Source organism: Ictidomys tridecemlineatus, chromosome 8 (genome assembly GCF_052094955.1).
Source record: "Ictidomys tridecemlineatus isolate mIctTri1 chromosome 8, mIctTri1.hap1, whole genome shotgun sequence".
Taxonomy (NCBI): domain Eukaryota; kingdom Metazoa; phylum Chordata; class Mammalia; order Rodentia; family Sciuridae; genus Ictidomys; species Ictidomys tridecemlineatus.
In genome coordinates, this window is record NC_135484.1 from 119,028,801 (window position 1) to 119,047,206 (window position 18,406).

General features: G+C 48.4%; 2 protein-coding genes across 6 annotated transcripts; one reads left to right on the forward strand and one right to left on the reverse strand.

Annotated features, from left to right (window-relative positions):
* Positions 1–73: 73 nt before the first annotated feature.
* Positions 74–9,289, reverse strand: Ppt2 (palmitoyl-protein thioesterase 2). Of its 4 annotated transcripts, none has more exons than XM_078020240.1 (10): positions 9,150–9,289; positions 8,389–8,438; positions 7,870–8,060; positions 7,466–7,619; positions 6,923–7,018; positions 6,726–6,833; positions 6,057–6,140; positions 5,855–5,939; positions 1,101–1,155; positions 74–909 (listed from the first exon to the last, which is right to left on the reverse strand). In XM_078020240.1, the coding sequence occupies exons 3-10, from the start codon at positions 8,050–8,052 to the stop codon at positions 766–768; spliced, it is 909 nt and encodes a 302-aa protein (XP_077876366.1). In that variant the 5' UTR covers positions 8,053–8,060; positions 8,389–8,438; positions 9,150–9,289; the 3' UTR covers positions 74–765. The 4 variants fall into 4 exon arrangements, with proteins under 4 accessions (XP_077876366.1, XP_077876365.1, XP_077876364.1 ...); XM_078020239.1 differs by lacking the exon at positions 9,150–9,289 and adding an exon at positions 8,973–9,078; XM_078020238.1 differs by lacking the exon at positions 9,150–9,289 and having other exon boundaries at positions 8,389–8,942.
* A 138-nt stretch (positions 9,290–9,427) lies between these two features.
* Positions 9,428–14,124, forward strand: Prrt1 (proline rich transmembrane protein 1). Of its 2 annotated transcripts, none has more exons than XM_005338954.5 (5): positions 9,428–9,566; positions 10,626–10,764; positions 11,623–12,161; positions 12,746–12,931; positions 13,074–14,124. In XM_005338954.5, exons 2-5 carry the CDS (start codon positions 10,746–10,748, stop codon positions 13,248–13,250), a joined length of 921 nt encoding a protein of 306 aa, XP_005339011.2. In that variant the 5' UTR covers positions 9,428–9,566; positions 10,626–10,745; the 3' UTR covers positions 13,251–14,124. The 2 variants fall into 2 exon arrangements, with proteins under 2 accessions (XP_005339011.2, XP_021591388.2); XM_021735713.3 differs by having other exon boundaries at positions 9,474–9,566; positions 10,681–10,764.
* Positions 14,125–18,406: the final 4,282 nt, after the last annotated feature.

An 18,406-nucleotide genomic window follows, 5' to 3' on the forward strand; every position in this document is an offset into this window, starting at 1 on the left:
GCCCCAGGCTTTCCATTCCCACCCTCCTTGAGGAGCCTAGGTCCCCTTCACCTGGAAATAAGCCAAGCCACTCTGAGGAAATGGAACTTTATTTCCATAAATACAGGGGACATACTCATACAAGGGTAGTTAAAAGAGGGGCTGGGGCCTCAAAGAAATTAGGCTCCCAGGGATACCCCAACACTGATCCTAGGGACTGGGGGATCCCAAAACCTGAGATGGGCCTCACAGGCCACAGATAGTCCCCAACACTGACATTTCAAGAACGGAACTGTCCCCATAGGGGAGCCTCAGAACCCCACTCATGGGTGTCCCTCTTGTGGGTAGGGAGGGCTGGCAACAGGGAAGTTCAGAGGAAAAGGGAACATGGGGAGAACATAAGCTAAAAATGTCCTGAGTGGCCTGGAAGGAGACCCCTGTGGTGGGCAGGGGCTGGGTTCTCCTCCTATACAGCCAGATACAGAGGAGCAGCAGCAGCAACAGGAGCAGCCACAAGTTAAAAACCTGGTTCTCATTTCCCAACCTCGGTCTTGGGAGAAAGGGAGAGCATTGAGCCACCCCCAAACTAGAAAACATGAGGTAGGGGGACCAGGACTTGTCATTCATGGAGGAGCAAAGGATGGGGGTTCTGGGAGCCCTGGTTGATGTGGGGGCAGTGTGAGAGCAATGAGGTGGTCATTGCCAATGCCAGAGCCTGACATCTGCTTTCCAAGGCCACCACTTGGTCTCTGGGCTGGGGAGTTCTGGAGACATCTGAGGATGTCCTCAGGAGAGCCAAGGTTCAATGCAAGTCTCATAAAGAGTGCGGTTGGAATGCCAGGCCGTGTGGACGATCCCAGCCATTGGACACCTCACTATGGCCCCCCGAGCCAAGAGAGTCTTCAACCCAAAAGAATCCCGCAGATATACCTTCCAGGTAGGCCAAAGGGTGTGGAAACATGGAAGAAAGACACAAAAAGAGACAAAATTGAGTTACTGTTGGTGTCCTAGGCCCCCTCCCCATAGGGTGAACCCTTCAGCTCAGGAGTCAGTGGCAGGAAGGACTCCAGAATGAGTGGGACAGTGGATGAAGAGAAGGGGAGTAATCCCAAGGGGCTCACCAGTTGTTCCTCCATCTCCAAGACTGTCTCATTGGCATCATAGAAACCAAAGAAGCTACAAAGAGATTGAGGGTGGATATCAAAAACTGGAAATAATCAAGGTGGTCTAGGGTCCTTTAGGAACCTACAGCCTGCTGGGGAGACAATCGGCAGGAAGGACACTCAAAAAACTTAATTAGATATCACATACCAGATGCAGTAATGCCCTGAGGGTACTGCATCATTTCTGTAGAATTCTCACTAGAAATGTATAACCTAAATATCATCATGAGGAAATATCCAACAAACCCAAACTGAAGGACATTCCACAAAACAACTGGTCAATACACTTCAAAACTGTCAATGTCATGGACAAAGACTAAGGAACAATTCCAGATTAAAAGAGACTAAAGAGACATGACAACAGGCCTGAGTTTGAACTTGTATTGATTTTTTTTTCCCTATAAGGACAATTAGAGCCAGGTGTGGTGGCACATACCTGCAATCTCAGCTACGTGGGAGGCTGAGACAGGAGGACTGCAAATTTGAGTTAAGCTTGAGCAACTTATCAAGATCCTGTCTCAAAATTTGAGGGCCAGGGGTATAATTCAGTGGTAGAGTGCTTGTTCAGCCTGTGCAAAGCCCTGGAGTCAATCCACAGCACCACAAAAAGTAAAACAAAAGTGAAATTTAAAAAGGTTTGAGGATGAGGCTGGGGTTGTGGCTCAGTGGTAGAGTGCTTACCTAGCACATGTGAGGCACTAGATTCAATCCTCATCACTACATAAAACTAAATAAATAAAATTAAGATATGTGTCCATCTATATATGTAAAAATAAAAATTTTTAATTTTTTTTTAAAGGTCTGAGGACAACCAGGCATGGTGGTGAATGCTTGTAATCTCAGCCACTCAGGAAGCTGAGGAATGAGGATTGTAAGTTTGAGGCCAACCTTAGTATGCCCTAAGCAACTCAGCAAGACCTTGTCTCTAAATAAAATATAAAAGGGCTGGGAATATGGTTCAGTGGTTAAGCACCTGAGTTCAATCCCCAATAACCACCCCCCTCCCCCCCAAAAAATTACATTACTGTCTCTATTAATTTTCCACTTTTGAAAACTACTGTGGTTACATAAAAGAACATCCTGCTTATAGGAAATACAGCCTGACACACTAAAATATACAGATGTAAAGAGACATTATGTCTACAGAATGCTCTCAAAGGGTTCACACAAAAAATTGATATATATATAAATGTTGAATATATTTAAATATTAACATATATGCATAAATATACATATATTTAAGGGGACAGAGAAAATATGTTAATGTAAACATGGTAAAATGTTAACATTTGGGAAAGTTAGGTGAAGAGTATACAAGCCAGGTGCAATGGCACAGGCCTGTAATTCTAGTGACTAAAGAGATTAAGGTAGGAGGATCACAAGTCTGAGGCTAGCCTCAGCAATTTAGAAAGACCCTGTCTCAAAAGAATTAAAAAAAAAAAAAAGAAATGCTTTGTACTAACTTGGCTTCCTTCCTTCCATGCTGGGAATTAAACTTGGGGCCTTCCACATGCTAAGCAACCACTCTACCACTGAGCTACATCCTGCCCACCTTTTTCCTTTTTCTTTTCTTCTTTTTTTAAATTTTGAGATAGGTCTCAATAAGTTGCCCAGATTGGCCTCAAACTTGCAGTCCTCCTGACTTAATGTTCTTGGTATGTTGGATACCATGCCATTACCATGCCTGGCTTTATTTTTCTTAGGTGTAAAATTATTTCAAAATAAAATTTCTTTTAAAATAGTTTTTTGTGTGTGTGGTTCTCAGGATTAATTACACATTTTTATTTTTTTTTAATTTTTTTTTTTATTTTTAATTTTTTTTTTATTTTTCAGTTCTCAGCGGACACAACATCTTTGTTGGTATGTGGTGCTGAGGATCGAACCCGGGTCGCATGCATATCAGGCGAGCGCGCTACCGCTTGAGCCACATCCCCAGCCCTAATTACACATTTTTAAATTAAAGAGTATTTAACTGTCATGGGCACTGAGTGGAACCTCACTGTGAATAACTTCACAAATGCTAATGATGTTAAGTTCGGTGGACTGTGTGATCAGAGAAGAGACCATTACTTTAGTTTTTACAGCATCAACAAAACTTCCCTGTGGTGCTCCTGGAAGGGTATCCAGATAAAGGAAACAGCAAGAGCAAAGCCACAGAGACACAGCTGGGCACATGGGAAAGCTGGGCTGGAGGTCTGGGGGTCTGGCGTTATATTGTAGAAGGTGTAGTAGAAGTGGTAGGGACACACACACAGGCCTGAATTTGAACCCCAGTTCTGCCACACTCTCCCCATGTGTATGTCTCAGTATGTTACTTGTCCTCATTGTCCTATAAAGAATACCTCCTTTATCAAGAGGAAGTAAAACATTGTGATTAAAAGTCAGATAGCCGGGGCTGGGGCTCAGTGGTAGCGCACTTGCCTGGCATGTGTGAGGCACTGGGTTCGATTCTCAGCACCACGAAAAATATATAAAGGACTATCAACAACTAAACAAAAAAAATTAAAAAAAAAAAGTCAGATAGCCTGACCTCACAGCACTTACTAACACAATAAATGTAGGCAAGTTATTTAATCTCTTTGCCCTGTGTTTCCTTAAATGTCAAAAGAAGATAATAATAGGATTTTTTCTTTTAAAGTACTGGGAATTGAACCCAGGGGCACTTCACCACTGAGCATCATTCTCAGCCCATTTTTATTTTTTATTTTGAGACAGGGTCTTGCTAAGTTACTGAAGCTGGTCTCAAACTAGCACTCCTTCTGCCTCAGTCTCTCAAGTAGCTCAGATTACAAGTATGCACCACCACACCTGTCTGTTTATTTGTGTGTGTGGTACTGGGGCCTTCTATCACTGAGGCATACCCCCAGCCCTTTTTATTTATTTATTTATTTTTTTAAGAGAGAGAGAATTTTAATATTATTTTTTAGTTTTCGGCGGATACAACATCTTTGTTTGTATGTGGTGCTGAGGATCGAACCCTGGCTGCATGCATGCCAGGCGAGCGCGCTACCGCTTGAGCCACATCCCCAGCCCCTCAGCCCTTTTTATTTTGAGACTAAATTGTCAAGGTTGGCTTCAAACTTGTGATCCTCCTACCTTAGCCTCCTGAGTCACTGGGATTAAGGTATGTACTGCCTGGACTAAAATGGTAATTTTTACTACCTATTTTTTTTTTTTCTGGTGCTTGTGATCAAACCCAGGTCCTGACACATGGTAGACAAGTGCTGTATCCCTGAACTGTATCCCCAACCTATTGTTATCTATATTTTATCACATACAAAAAAAGAAAAAGAGAATAAAGAAGTAAGGCCTTACTTTAACCTGCAAAAACTCAACACAACTGGTCCTCACTACCTCTTTTTCTTCCTCTCATGAGCTCTTCATGCTCTTCCTATATCAGCCTCATTACTCACACCTGCCCCAGGCCCTCTGCAGGTGCTGCTTGGGTCTTCTTCCTCCTCTGTTATACAACTCCCTCTCTCACTTCCTTCTGCCTCTGCTCAAGTTGCAACTCTTCCATTATGCCTTCTTTGAGCATTAAAACAGGCCCTAAGCATCCTCTGATGTCTCTCCTGCCTTCCTTTATTGCCACCTGACATATATACTTACATTTATTATCTAAATAAGTCTAGTCTAATTTACTTCCTCTACCCACTAGAATGTAAGCTACATAATAGCAGTGATTTCTTTTTTATTTACTGCTGCATTCCCAGAACCCAGAATAGCAGCTGGGCACATAGAATTCAATAAATATTTGTTAAGTAAGGTAACTCAGGTGACATTTCAGATCACTCATGATGACCTACAACAGAGACAATCACATAGTGCCATAGAGAGATGAGGCTGGAGGTGTTACAATAGTCTTGGTAAATAAAGTGCTGGTAGAAAATAATAAAATGGCACAGAACCACAAACATACATTGTACCAATGTTAACTTCCTGGTTGGTTGGTTGGTTGGTTTGAGATGGGGTCTCGCTGTGTTGCCCAGACTGGTCTCATACTCCTGGGCTCAGCTGATCCTCCTGCCTCAGCTTCCCGAGTGCTGGAACTACAGGCGCGTACCACCATGCCCAGCTTATTTCCTGGTTTTGATATTGTGCTTTAGTTTACCTAAGATATAACCATTGGGAAACTAGGTCAAGTGTACATAGGACCTCTCTATACCATCTTTGGGACTTGCTGTGAATCCATAATTATTTCAAAATTAAAAGTTTTTTTTTTTTACAAGAACTGGGGGTGGCTGGGGTTGTGGCTTAGCGGTAGAGCGCTTGCCCATCACGTATGAGGTGCTGGGTTCGATCTTCAGCACCACATAAAAATAAATAAATAAATAAAGGTACTGTGTCCAATTGTGTCCAACTACAACTAAAAAAATTTAAAAAATAAAAAATAAACTGGGGGTATAGCTCAGTGGTAGAGCACTTGCTTAGCAAGGGAAAAGGTCCGGGTTCAATCCTCACCACTGGGGGGAAAAAAATCTACAAAAGGAGGTGAGTGGTAGAGGAAGTAAATTTAGCAAGACTTAGTGACTGACTACACATAGGGGTTAGAATAGGACTCCCAAGTTTTACATTTGGGTAACAGAATGATTGGTATAGGGGGTGGCACTAACTGAACAGTGAGAAGAAAAGCTAGTTCTAGATAGGAGATAGAGATTGGTGAAGGTTGGATGTGTCTTTAGCCAATGTTCAGCTCACACATTCCTTATTACCTGGACTGCCAGGGAGTAATGACACCATCATCAGGACCCCCAATGAGCACCAGGCGACCCACACGAAGAAAGTTTTTCCTCCATGCTGCAGGGTGGGAAGAAGAGAGAGTGAGTTAGCCACAACCTGAGTCAGGCCAGGTTGGATAGAGGGATATAGGGGATCAAAGAAGCTAAAGAGATGGGTAGGAACATGGGATCTTACCAGTGGCGTTGGGATGGTCTCTTTCTCCATTGATCAAGGCCAAGAAGCTGCTGGCATTGAGGTACAAGTCATCATGGTGAGGGTCTGGGAGGAAACAACAGTTAGGAAGACAGAGAAGCAAAGAAGGGAGACAAGACCAAAGACTGGAAAACCAGTCAGGTGACTACATTCATATTCAGGGTGATAGCAATATAATAATTGTATACACAATAGAAAGCACTTATATCTAGCCACTACTATGAACCAGGTACTGTTCAACATACATCACAGAAAAGTCTGGCTGATCTTTGTATCTTGTACTCTCTGAGGCAAGGTGACACACATGAAATATTTTGGTGGTGGTCTCCCCTCCCCGCCCCCCAGTTCTGGGGATTAACCCCAGGGCACTCTATCACTGAGCTACATTCTCATCCCATTTATTTTTTATTTTGAGACAGGGTCATGCTAGTTTTCCAGGTTGGCCTCAAATTTTGCAGTCCTCCTACTTCACTCTTGCAAATTGCTGGGATTATAGGTATGTGCTGCCACATACCCAGCCACATCAAACATTTTTGAATAGTGCCTCTTCAGATAATAAGTGCTCAGTGAACAGAAGTTACACTATTTTTGTCATTGCTATTGGTTATGGTAATAACCATATTGGTATCCCTATTCAGTATCCCCACTCACCATGCCAGTAGTTGCAAATGGAGAATTCCTGACCCCAAGGGCTATAGCAGATCCGATAGAGGTTAGACCGCATGGAGGTGGGAAATAGCCACTTCAAATAGTCTGTGTCTGGCAAAAGAATGGCAGTGCCAAGTGACCACAAACCTCTGTGCCTCCAAAACTTGGGACCTTCTACGCAGCCCACAGTGCCCACTCACCTCCATACTGTCCCATCTGTGGAGATGAGAGTGAGATGAAAGAATCCACATTGTGGTCATCCATGACAGAGAGCAGTGCCCGGCACACCAGACCCCCTATAGGCAGAACACCAATATTGGGCAGGAAATGAAGGATAACAAGGTCAACAGCTCTTGTCTTTTGCCCCACACCCCACCATCACCACCATACTGAACATAAAGGAGATTGAGACTCATAGAACAGACACACCCTGGGCCAAAAGGTCATGTGTCATGTAAGTGACAGAATTATAATCAAGGCTTCCCGACTCTTAACTCCAGGATACTTTCAACTGCCCCTATTAATCATGAAATCCAAGAATCAGGGGTAATGGACAAAGTAAGGGCAGCAATGCAGGGAGCCTCCCTCCCATCTAGGACACAGAGAGAGAAGACCCAGGTGCTGAGTTAAGTCAGAAAAGAAGGGCTCAGGCTAGGGCAATGTGGTTCAGCAATGTAGTGCTGAGGACACTAAGAAGTATCCCTCAGACACTGATCAGGAGTTGGGAATGGGTAATTGCCTACCCTGGGAGTAGCAGATGAGATGTACCCCTTCAGGAGCCTTTGCCATGATGGGAACCACAGCTTCTCGGAATCCTTGTACCTGTTCCCACAAAGGCCGTAAACTCTCTCTGCCATCGAAGAGATCGAGCACTGTCACCACAGTCCCAGGATGTGTCTGTGGGAAAGGACAATACAACCACTGGGGATGGACTATGAAGCCCCCACATACCTATCCCTGGCCACATCCACATGTCTATTGTGCTTGCTAGAACCAGGGATTCCCGTCCCCCCATTATCACCATGCCAGGATGGCAGGAACTGGCAGGCAGGAGACGTGGGGGTGGGGGGTGGCTTTCAGCTACCCACTTCCTCCCCAGTCAAGGCAAACTCTGCCAATGTCCTCCACTGGGTGTCCCCGGACAGACCTCATTGATGTATTCCAGCAGGTGGCGGAAGCTGTATGAGCTGTCAAAGAGCCCGTGCACCACGATGACCGGCTTGTAGGAAGCGCTGTGGGACGCGGGGACTGCAGGCAGCAGCAGCTGCAGGAATGGCAACAGGAGCAGGACCCACACCGAGGGGAACCTTTGCCCCCAGAGCCCCAGCATGCTCCCGCCTAAGAAGGTAGAATGAGGGCCCATGAGGTAGATGACAACACCCATTACCTTCGGAACAGATGCCCAGCCATCAAGCCTCCCCCTCCTGCTCCCACACCAGGTCCTTTAGCCTACTTTGAACTTACTCCAGTTCTCCCCCGACAAACACACACCCCCACCGCGTTGACGCACCAACGCTCACCAGAAGTCCCGCCCCCAACTCCGCGCTCAGGGACTTGGTCCCTAGGCCCAGGATCTTCTTTATGCAACCCCACCACCAGGCACAACCCAGCGTTCCACAGGACCCTGAACAGCAGCGTTGGCCCCCTGAAGAATGCAAACTCCCACCTGGCCTGGTCTGTAGGTCTCACTCAGCCAGATGTTTACTTCTCCCTAGTCTGGAACCCAAGGGGGAGGGAAAGCGTGAGAGAAGAAAGCGCCAGGGGGATGACGGGTGGGAGGGGGGAGGGCTGCTCGGGGTCGCGCAAAGCCGTCACGTCCGGGCTTTCCCTGGCAACCGTGCGAGCGTCCCCTGCAACAGAGGCAGGGGACCGGAGAGGCAATGGAACGTTCCAATGCACTCTGGAAGGTGGGGAGGAAATAGGCGGAGCAACCCATTTAGACCAGTGGGGAGAAGCAGCAGCAGCAAATGTATCCTGGGAATCGAAAGAAGGCCACTCCAGGCCCGGCTGCTCCCAGCGACCCAAGGGTTCGACTTGCCCTGCCTTGATTCGCTCGGTTTCCCAATCCACGCGTTTGGCTTCGCAGCCGAACACGAAGTTCTTGGTCCCCATGGGGCGGTGGGGGACGGACTGGGAAAAAGTATTTTGCGGTACGCTGGGTGAGTGGCCAGATGGAGTGACCGGCTGATGACAGCCGATGCGCTCCCCTAGACGCCCGCCCGCCCCCGCCGCCCCATGTCAGCGTCTTACAACTCTTCATCCTGAAGTGCGTGTAGTACCCTTGTCTCCAGAGACGCGGAGAGTCCTCAAGGCCCCTCGAGCTAAGTGCAGCCTGGCCCAGTTTCTCCCGCCCTACTCTATCTACTTCCCTCCCAAGGAACAACCCACCCTTAAGGGGCGGAGGGCCCTGGGGCTGCGCTGACTCACCACCCCTGGAAGATGCTGCTGCCTGGTCGTTGAACTTGAGCGACCCCACAATCCGGCCCTCCGAACTCTGTAGGCAGTTCCCGACGCAGACCCTACCACCCAATCCAGACTTCCGAGCTCCAGGCGCCTGCACCTCTCAACCTATTAGTGACCCCAACCCGATGCCCTAAAGCCTGGGTTAGGGCCCTTATTTGTTTGAGTGTTTACTTAATTAAAGCGATTCCCTTGAGAAAAGGTTCGTCAGCTGTCTGAGCTTCTCCCTATTTCACAAGGTCTCTACTGGGTCTAAATTTGTTTCTCCCAATAAAACCAATGTACGCTCAGAAGCGTGAAGAGTGAAGGACGAGGTGGGAGAAAGGTATTCGGGAGCAAGGCATTAGGGGCTCCCGCAAACACCTGAAAAACCAGAAGTACCAGGTAAGGCTATGATCTAAATCTGGGGCATGGGACTGGGGCGAGGCCTTCTTTACTGATCTCCTCTTGGACAGGGACCGGGAGGTACACAGCCCGAAAATGACTGCCTCAGATGGAGGCTGGGAATTTAATTAATCTTAAGGGGGGGGGGGACACAATGATTTTTCTGGCCATGCTTCTGCAACAAGCCCAACTGGTGTAAATCTCCATAGACTGCCTTTGGTTATCCCTCCTCCCCACCCACTCGCTTCCAAGATGCAAAGAGCAATAAAAAGAGCAATAATCGCAATGCTTTAGGTCGACCCCGGAGGTGGAGTTTCCTCCTGGCGGGTGTGTATGTGTGTGTGTGTGGGGGGGGGTGTAGCTGACCGCTAACTTGCCTTAGAAGTCCAAACACACCACCAACAAGCATACATTTCCAAACCGACCTGCCAGAAATGAGCAGTTAAGTCACCCCTTCCTGCTCCCAAACCATTTCAGCTCCTTAACCCTGGAAGAAGGTAGCTATGCATCCCCCTACTCCCATCTCTCTTCCTCCAGCCAGAGGAGCTATCCTCAAATAATAGACCTGAGACTCCCACTTTACTGCCGGGATCTTAGGTTCAGACTGTGTACCCACAAGATTATCTCTCCTAAAGAGAAACTAGGGCCAAGGATTTGGGAAAAGATGCTGGCACCTTGCAGGGAGCTGAGGGAAACTAAGAAGACCTGCCTGGGTGAACCAGATGTAAAGGGAACTTGGCACACTGAATCCAATGAGCACCTGCTGGCTTCCTCCCACAATATAATCACTACAGCGAGCCTTGGAGGGGGAGACTCTAGAGAGTTCTTTCTCCCTCCTTCCTTCCCTAAGTCCCACCCTCCTTGCCTGGTCTTGCCTCCTGTTTCCATGACAACTCCAAGGGAGCCTAAATTGGGGGCTTGAATGCCAGGGTGAGAGGAGGAGAGAGGTGGTCCAAGAACAGAGACGAGTTGGAGGACGTCTGAAGCTCTTCCCCCTCCCTTGCCTCGGTCCCTTTAAGCTCCCCCCCCCATCGGCGTTCCCTCCGCCCCACCCCACAGTCTTCATCTCTCCATCTCTGTGCTGCTGCCGCTGGCTGCGCCATCCCGGACCCAGACTCCAGCGCCAGACAGGGGCCACTGACTCCAGGGCAGGGACGCTGTCCCAGCCACACTGCAATCATGACATCGGAAAAGTCAGGTAAAAAATAAACAACAATAACAACCCCCTCCCTCCATCTTCTCCTCATCCCCCCCTCCCTTGCCTTAACCCCCTTCCTTAGCCCTCCCTAGTGAGTGTTTTGGTTCCATTCCCCTTCTCTCCAGCTCTCTACACCCCCACCCCCTCCTCTATCTCCCACCCTTCTCTTCCTTGCCTCCTTCCAGTCTCAGCCTCTGCCTCTTGCCAACAACATGGGTAGGAGGGCAGGTTGAGAGGTTAAGGGAGGTAAACAGAAGCTTAGCATCAGCCAGGTACTGCAGGGATAGCATCACTTGAAGTGACAGATGGAAAGTCAGTGGCTCACTGGCATAGATATATCCATTTGGCAAATATGGAGACATGATCAAATTGGGGTTATCAAGGGAGTCAAATTCAAAAGACTCTTCTTTATGGGCACTAAAAAATGGCCCTGAGGTTCCCAGAGAGGCCAGGGCAGAGTGGAACATGTCATCCCACATATGTGTATACAACTACTGAAGTAAGCACATGTGAACACAGTAATGCATGTTTACACATGTGCACACATAGGACTAGCTCAGGTAGGCCTGTCCAAAGGCAGCCATAGCTTAAAAGTAAGATTGTGTCTGTGGGTGAAAGCTGAGTGCGTATTGCTTAAAAAGAAGAGGAGGAGGGGACAGTTGTGACCTCAAAACTAGATTGAAGGGGGGGAGGCAGATGGCCTAGATACAACCCCTCTCCTGACCCCCAAATGAGAGATGACTTCTTATCACCTCCCTCCTCCTCTCCCATTACCTATCTCCATCTCTGACTGTCTCCTTCTGATCTTATTGCTGTCTTCTCTCTCCACTTACCCTTTCCTTGGCTTACTGCCCCTAGGCCTCCCGGACTCAGTTCCACACACTTCTCCACCTCCATACAATGCTCCCCAGCCCCCTGCCGAACCTCCCGCCCCGCCCCCACAGGCAGCCCCCTCCTCGCACCATCACCATCACCACCACTACCACCAGTCTGGCACCGCCACCCTCCCGCGCTTAGGCGCAGGCGGCCTGACCTCTTCCTCGGCCACAGCTCAACGCGGTCCCTCGTCCTCAGCCACATTACCCCGGCCCCCCCATCACGCCCCGCCTGGTCCGGCCGCCGGGGCTCCCCCACCCGGCTGCGCTACCTTGCCCCGCATGCCACCCGACCCTTACCTGCAGGAGACTCGCTTCGAGGGCCCACTTCCCCCGCCGCCGCCCGCCGCCGCTGCCCCACCCCCGCCGGCGCCTGCACCGACTGCTCAGGCTCCTGGCTTCGTGGTGCCCACGCACGCGGGGGCGGTGGGCACTTTGCCGCTGGGGGGCTACGTAGCGCCCGGCTACCCACTGCAGCTGCAGCCCTGTACTGCTTACGTGCCGGTCTATCCGGTGGGCACGGTGAGTGAGGGAGCTGACTGGGGCCTGGGAAGAGGGAGGCACAGTGGAACAGCACTTGAAATTGGGGGCACACCGGGAACCGAGGTAATAGAGAAATAGAACCAGAAAACCAGGTTGTGTTTCTGGGGACACGTCCCAGAGAGAGAGAAGGGGCTAAGAAAAGGCTTGGAGGTGAAGGACCTGGGGGTCCTTTGGGGTCAGAGGTCGGGACCTGAGTGGGGGAACCTAGAGATCAAAAGGAAGTCTGAAAGAAGGAAAGAAATGGAACCTGGAAACCAAAGGGCATGAGGGAGGGGAGGTCAGGGAGGTGTCTGGAGGGAAGGAACAGGTCCCAAGTGAGGCCAGGACAATGCCTATGGTCCGTAGCTAGTGGAAGAATGCGGAGATATCCAAAATGATGCAATGAATGGAGGAGAGGAACCTAGGCGAAATTTATGGGTGTCCTACAAGGGCAGTGGTTAATCAGTTTCTTTGAGAAGCAACGGATAAGAATTGTGCTACTAAAACCAACTTGCCAGAGGCGGGACGCTGGTGGGTTGTAACAAGGTCGGAGCAACATCCCTCCTCCAATTTTCCTTTTGCAGCCTTATGCAGGCGGAACCCCAGGGGGAACTGGAGTGACCTCCACTCTCCCCCCGCCGCCCCAAGGCCCAGGGCTGGCCCTGCTGGAGCCGAGGCGCCCGCCACACGACTATATGCCCATTGCAGTGCTGACCACCATCTGCTGCTTCTGGCCTACGGGCATCATCGCCATCTTCAAGGCAGTGCAGGTGTGGGGAGCCGGGGTTAGGTTTACGCCGTTATTCTTAGTACTGGGAATGTTGGGCCTTAAGGGGACCATCTTAAAGGAAGGCTGGGGCATGCTAGAGAACAGCGGCACTCTGACCGCGGTCCTCCACCCCTCCCCCGCAGGTGCGCACGGCCTTGGCCCGCGGAGACATGGTGTCTGCGGAGATCGCTTCACGCGAGGCTCGGAACTTCTCCTTCATCTCCCTGGCGGTGGGCATCGCAGCCATGGTGCTCTGTACTATCCTCACCGTAGTCATCATCATTGCCGCACAGCACCACGAAAACTACTGGGATCCCTAAAATCTCCCTCTGCCCAGCCCCACTCTGCGCCCCTCAACCTCCCAGACTCGTTCTGCAGTCAAGCTGCGGACCCAATAGGCGTCCCGCACACCCGCCTCTGGGGCAGCCGGACTTCCAAACATCCTAAACTCCGCCTCCACGGAATCTCTGGCCTTGCGAGCACGCTCCTAATCCAGTTCCTCAGGAACCCCTTCAAAACCCACAACCCCAGGGACGCTGCTTCCCGGGATCCCTGCTACAAATCGGGCTCCAATACCCCATCCCATCAAAGTGCAGCGCCCCCAGCCGTGCTCCCTGTGCTCCCCAGCCTGGAATCTTGTCTCCGAAGTCCCACCTCCTTTATAGGCTCCACCCCAGCTCTGACAAAACCCCGCCTTCAGGTCGGCAGGCTCCGCCTTCTTTTCCGTCTCTACGGGGCGATTCAGTCAGGTGATTGGGTTTGTGGCTTTAGGCCTAGCCCACTGACAAACAGACTCTTCCCCTTTTTCTGGCCAGAGGGCTGCGACCCGGGATAGCCACGCCCCCACGCTCTTTCCCAATTTTTGCCAGTACAGTTTCGTTCTCCTCCACTTGATTCTCTTCATATTTTCCCCCAAATTCCAGAACTCTCCTTTAGTGATTTTTGGAATGTGATTTGGGAGATTTCTGGTTTAGGACCCTTCACCCAGAAGAAAAGCACCCATTCTCTGTAAATACTCCATTCCACTCATCTTGGGCTGAAGGGAATCCCAGGATAAGAACCTCCCAATCCTGGGAGGACTCCGGCCCCTCTCCCTGTTCCCGTTGGCAGTCCTTGCCTTGTTCTGATCTGTGTGTGCGTGTGTGTGAACTGAAAGACGATATTAAAGAGACTTACTGGATTTATCACCCGCAATTCCAAAGACTCTGGCACCACGAAGATTTTGCCCTTTTGGTTTCCCTCTTCACGTCTCTCCATCTCTTTGGGGCGGGGCGGCGGGGCGGACTGACAAAGACAAGTGAGAGGAGACAGACCTATATAAGGAACAGAGAATAGGTCCTTGGGTATCCACCAGGGAAGATAACGGATGCCATTCTCTTCTCAATGGGTCTTGCTTTCCCCAAGGCCCCATTTCCACTCCTTACTAGGTTGGGTTTAGGGCTTCTGAGAGGAAAGATTTACAAGGAGACGCAGAGATCTAGCCTCAGACAGAACTCCAAGAAGGCAGGAGTAAGGAAGGTGGCAGACCATGGTGAGGAAGTTAGTTGAGGATAGGGTAGGTAACAGGGGCAAGGAGGAGATGTTACCTGCCCATAATTGTTCCTGTGTGCTGAAGTGTGGCAAACAACTTGGATTAGAGCCCCACCTGAGGGGACAGGGGAAAGAAAGAATGCAGAGAGCTTTGGAAGCCCCAGAGAGGAGGTTAATAGTCTGGAGGAGAATTACCTTCTGCTTTCCTGAAGTTAACCAGGAGGCCTCTGTGTTGGGATGCAGGGGAGACAGGAGTACTACAAGGAATGGGTTTGGTGTCTTTCATTGTACATCTGAGGACAGGTCCTACCCTAAGTCTGCATCCATGAAACATGCAGACACCATACAGCATGCTGGTGAGACACCTGTCTCTACAGCAGGTGCAGCCCTGACTTCATGGAACTTACAATCTGTAAGGAAAGCCATGCACTGAGATCAGAGACATGGAAGGAGGAGGAGATGGGGCATGGATATCATGAGTTCTCCTTGGGATAGTTCAGGTTTAATATGTCTTCCTTTTTTGTATTTTGTTGTTGTTGTTTTGTTTTTGTCTTTGTTTTTTTCCCCTGGCACTGGGAATCGAATCAGGGCTCCTCTGAGCTACATCCTGAAACTATTTTAAAATCTTATTTGAGACAGGATCTAAGTTGCCCAGACTGCCTTTAAACTTGTGATCTTCCTGCCTTGGCCTTCCAAGTTGCTGTGGACCATCATGTCTGGGTTAATGCGCCTTCCTTACCAAACTTCCTCAAAAAGGAGTCCATGTTTTCAATTTCCATTTCTTCATCCTCTAATCTTCTGTTTTTCTTGAACAGAGGAGTATTGCTATCAGAGATGTGTCTGTGTCATCTTTATTTCATACTATGTCTTGACTCCTCAAAATATTCTTTCACTCCCTGATCTACCAAAACTTCTCTCTCACATGGCATCCAAAGACCAGAGTTTACCTGGACCAAAATCAATGGCATTTTCACAGAATCTGCCTCTCTGTACCCTCTCATACCTCTTTTCCTCCTCCTCCTCCTCCTCCTCCTCCTCCTCCTCCTCCTCTTCCTCTTCTTCTTCTTCTTCTTCTTTCTTTTCTTCTTCTTCTTATTGGACCAGAGGTGCTTCATGCTGAGTAACATCTTCAGCCTTTCTTATTTTTTATTTTTCAGACTTGATCTCACTGAGTTTGTTAGGATCTCCCTAAATTGCTGAGGCTGGCCTCAAATTTGTGATCCTCCTGCCTCAGCCTCCTGAGCTACTGGAATTACAGGTGTGCTCCATTGCACCCAGCTGGCCTTAAATTTAATGATACTCCTGCCTTAGCCTCCCAAGTAACCTGGATTACAGGCATGTATCACAGTGCCCAGGTTTCTTCTTGCTTTTTCTCCTCCATTACCTAAGTGACCATGTGGATTTTTTTCTTCTCTGGGACTTTCCCTTAAAAGTTCATCCCAGGCTGGGGATGTGGCTCAATCGGTAGCGCACTTGCCTGGCATGTGTGCGGCCCAGGTTCGATCCTCAGCACCACATACAAAGATGTTGTGTCCGCCAAAAATTAAAAGTAAATAATTTTTAAAAAAGTTCATCCCATCAATATTGTTGGTGTGTGTTTTTTTTTGGTGCTGAGGATTGAACCCAGGGCTTTAAGCTAAACACATGCTATTCCCCCAAGCTCCTCACCCCAGAGATTCCAATTCTAGCCATCATCTCAAACCAAATGCTGCTCCAACCTGTCCTGTACAAACAGACATTCCTCCAATGTCTGAGGAACATAGTCACATGGACCATGCTGCTGGTTATCTAAACTCAACATGTTCCAAACCAAGTTGATGAAATGCCACCAAAACCCCCATCTCCTTTAATAGCATCATCTTGTCAGTCACCCTTCCTTGCCTGAAAACTTACTGCCTTCATCATTCTCCTGCCTTACTTTTGGTGTGTTGTCAAGTTGAGTAAATTCTACAGCCACAATATATTTTGAGTCCACTTTTCCCCAGTCCTTGCCAGAAACATTACCTCATCTAGGATCATCGCAACAGCTCCCCAGCATCTCTTCCTACTTCCTACGTGTCTCTCTACTTCAAGTCTCTCTCAACTCTGCTATTAGATATAACTGCATTTAAAAAAAAAAGAAAAAGATATAACTGCATTGCTCAACAGTCTTTTGAAAAGCTAGCACAGTGGCATATGCCTGTAGTCTCAGCTACTCAGGAGGCAGGAGGATGTCTTGAACCTGGGAGTTTGAAACCAGCCTAGGCAACATAGCAAGATCTCACCTCAAAAAAGTGGGGGAAGGGAGAGGGTGTAATTCAGTGGTAGAGTACTTACCTTGGGTGCCCAAGGCCCAGCAGTTCAAAATAATAATCATAGTCATAATTATATGCCCTGCATGATTGTGGATTGTTTATTCAATTATTTATAAATTTTCAGTCTAGCCTTCAATTACTTCCATACTTAAAATCATTGAACTTTCTCTGTTCAACCTCATTTGCAACCAAAATGAATTATTCATCATTCCCACCCCCAGGTCTTTACCCAGCTGTACTCAAATCTTAGACCTCCTCCTCCAATCTCTATTATAAAACAAACTGCAGCTTGCCATGAGTTTCAGACCACCTCTAGACTTTTGCTTATCATGTTCTTCCCTTTTCACATCTGCCTCTCTACTTGGGGTCAAGATTTTCCTGCCCTTCAAGGCCCAGATCAATTTACCACCCCATCCCACCCCACCCCACCAGCAAAAAGGTCTCAATCCTCTGGGCTGGATTAAAGCAGTGGGTCGGTCTCTCTCTCTCTCTCTGTCTCTCTCTCTCTCTCTCTCTCTCTCTCTCTCTCTCTCTCTCTCTCTCTTTCCTTCCCAGGGGTAATTAACCACTGAGCCACATCCTCAGGACTTTTAAATATTTTATTTAGACCCAGTGTCTCACTAAATTGCTGAGGCTGGCTTTGAACTCAGAATCCTCCCGCCTCAGCCTCCAGAGCTGCTGGGATTACAAGTGTGCACCACCCCACTCCTGTCTTAAAGAAGTGGATTTCTAAACAGATCCCCAGGAACTCCTTGGAGCAATTATTAGAGCCAGATTCACATTAGAATCATCTAGGGAGCATTTAAAAATCCCAAAGCTCACTAAACCAATTAAATCAGAATCTCTGGGGATGGGACCCAGGGTCTAGGCAAGTTGTTCACGCTGAAGCTGGCCTCCTACTTATGATCCTCTTCCCTGAGCCTCCCAATCTGGGATTACAGGAGTGCACCACCATGCCTGGTGGCAGTTAGTAATAGTCGATGTCTTTTAAAGACATCCTCAGATGACTCCAAAGGGCAGCCAGGGTTGAGAATCACGGGCTTCAAGTCATCTCAGGAACTACTTAGGAAGAGGGGAGAGGCCAAAATGTAGCTTGAGTCAAGGCAATTTTCTTTAGGAGAAGAGTCTCTAGGTCTGAAACCCTCCCATTCTACCTGTTTTTGGTGGTATTGTTTTTTTGTTTGATTGGTTTTGGTACTGGGGATTGAACCCAGGGGTGCTTACCCACTGAGCCACATCCCAGCCCTTTTTATCATTATTAATTTTTATTTTGAAACAGAGTCTCCATTAGTTTTTGAGCCTCGCCTCAAAGTTGCAATTTTCCTGCCTCAGCCTCCTGAGCCAATTGAATTACAGGCATGCACCACCACACCTGAGCCCCACCTGTTTTTTTGATATACAACACACCTTACCTTATCTTGTGAACTACTCAAAGGCAGGAAGGAAATCTTGTTCACCTCTGGTTTTCAGTTCCTCATCTGATAAAATCTGTTTTACTAATCTTAGAATTCAATTGCATTGAAAGTAATTAGGCAGAAGGAGAAATGAATAAACATGACTTCTCCCAGATCTCTTCACCTCACCTAAACTTCTCCCTGGAGAGGAAATAAAAAATGGTATTCCAATTCGATTCTACTCCCACCTAACTTTAA

Excerpts from the sequence above, each read along its gene's own strand:
- Prrt1 (XM_005338954.5), top strand. Across the intron at positions 12,162-12,745 it reads CGGTCTATCCGGTGGGCACG|CCTTATGCAGGCGGAACCCC; the intron begins GTGAGTGAGGGA and ends TTCCTTTTGCAG. Across the intron at positions 12,932-13,073 it reads CCATCTTCAAGGCAGTGCAG|GTGCGCACGGCCTTGGCCCG; the intron begins GTGTGGGGAGCC and ends CCTCCCCCGCAG.
- Ppt2 (XM_040282422.2), bottom strand. The coding sequence starts at position 8,106 with ATGGGTGTTGTCATCTACCTCATGGGCCCTCATTCTACCTTCTTAGGC. Across the intron at positions 6,141-6,725 it reads CATTTGCAACTACTGGCATG|ACCCTCACCATGATGACTTG; the intron begins GTGAGTGGGGAT and ends GTTTCCTCCCAG. Across the intron at positions 910-1,100 it reads TGGAGATGGAGGAACAACTG|GTATATCTGCGGGATTCTTT; the intron begins GTGAGCCCCTTG and ends CCTACCTGGAAG.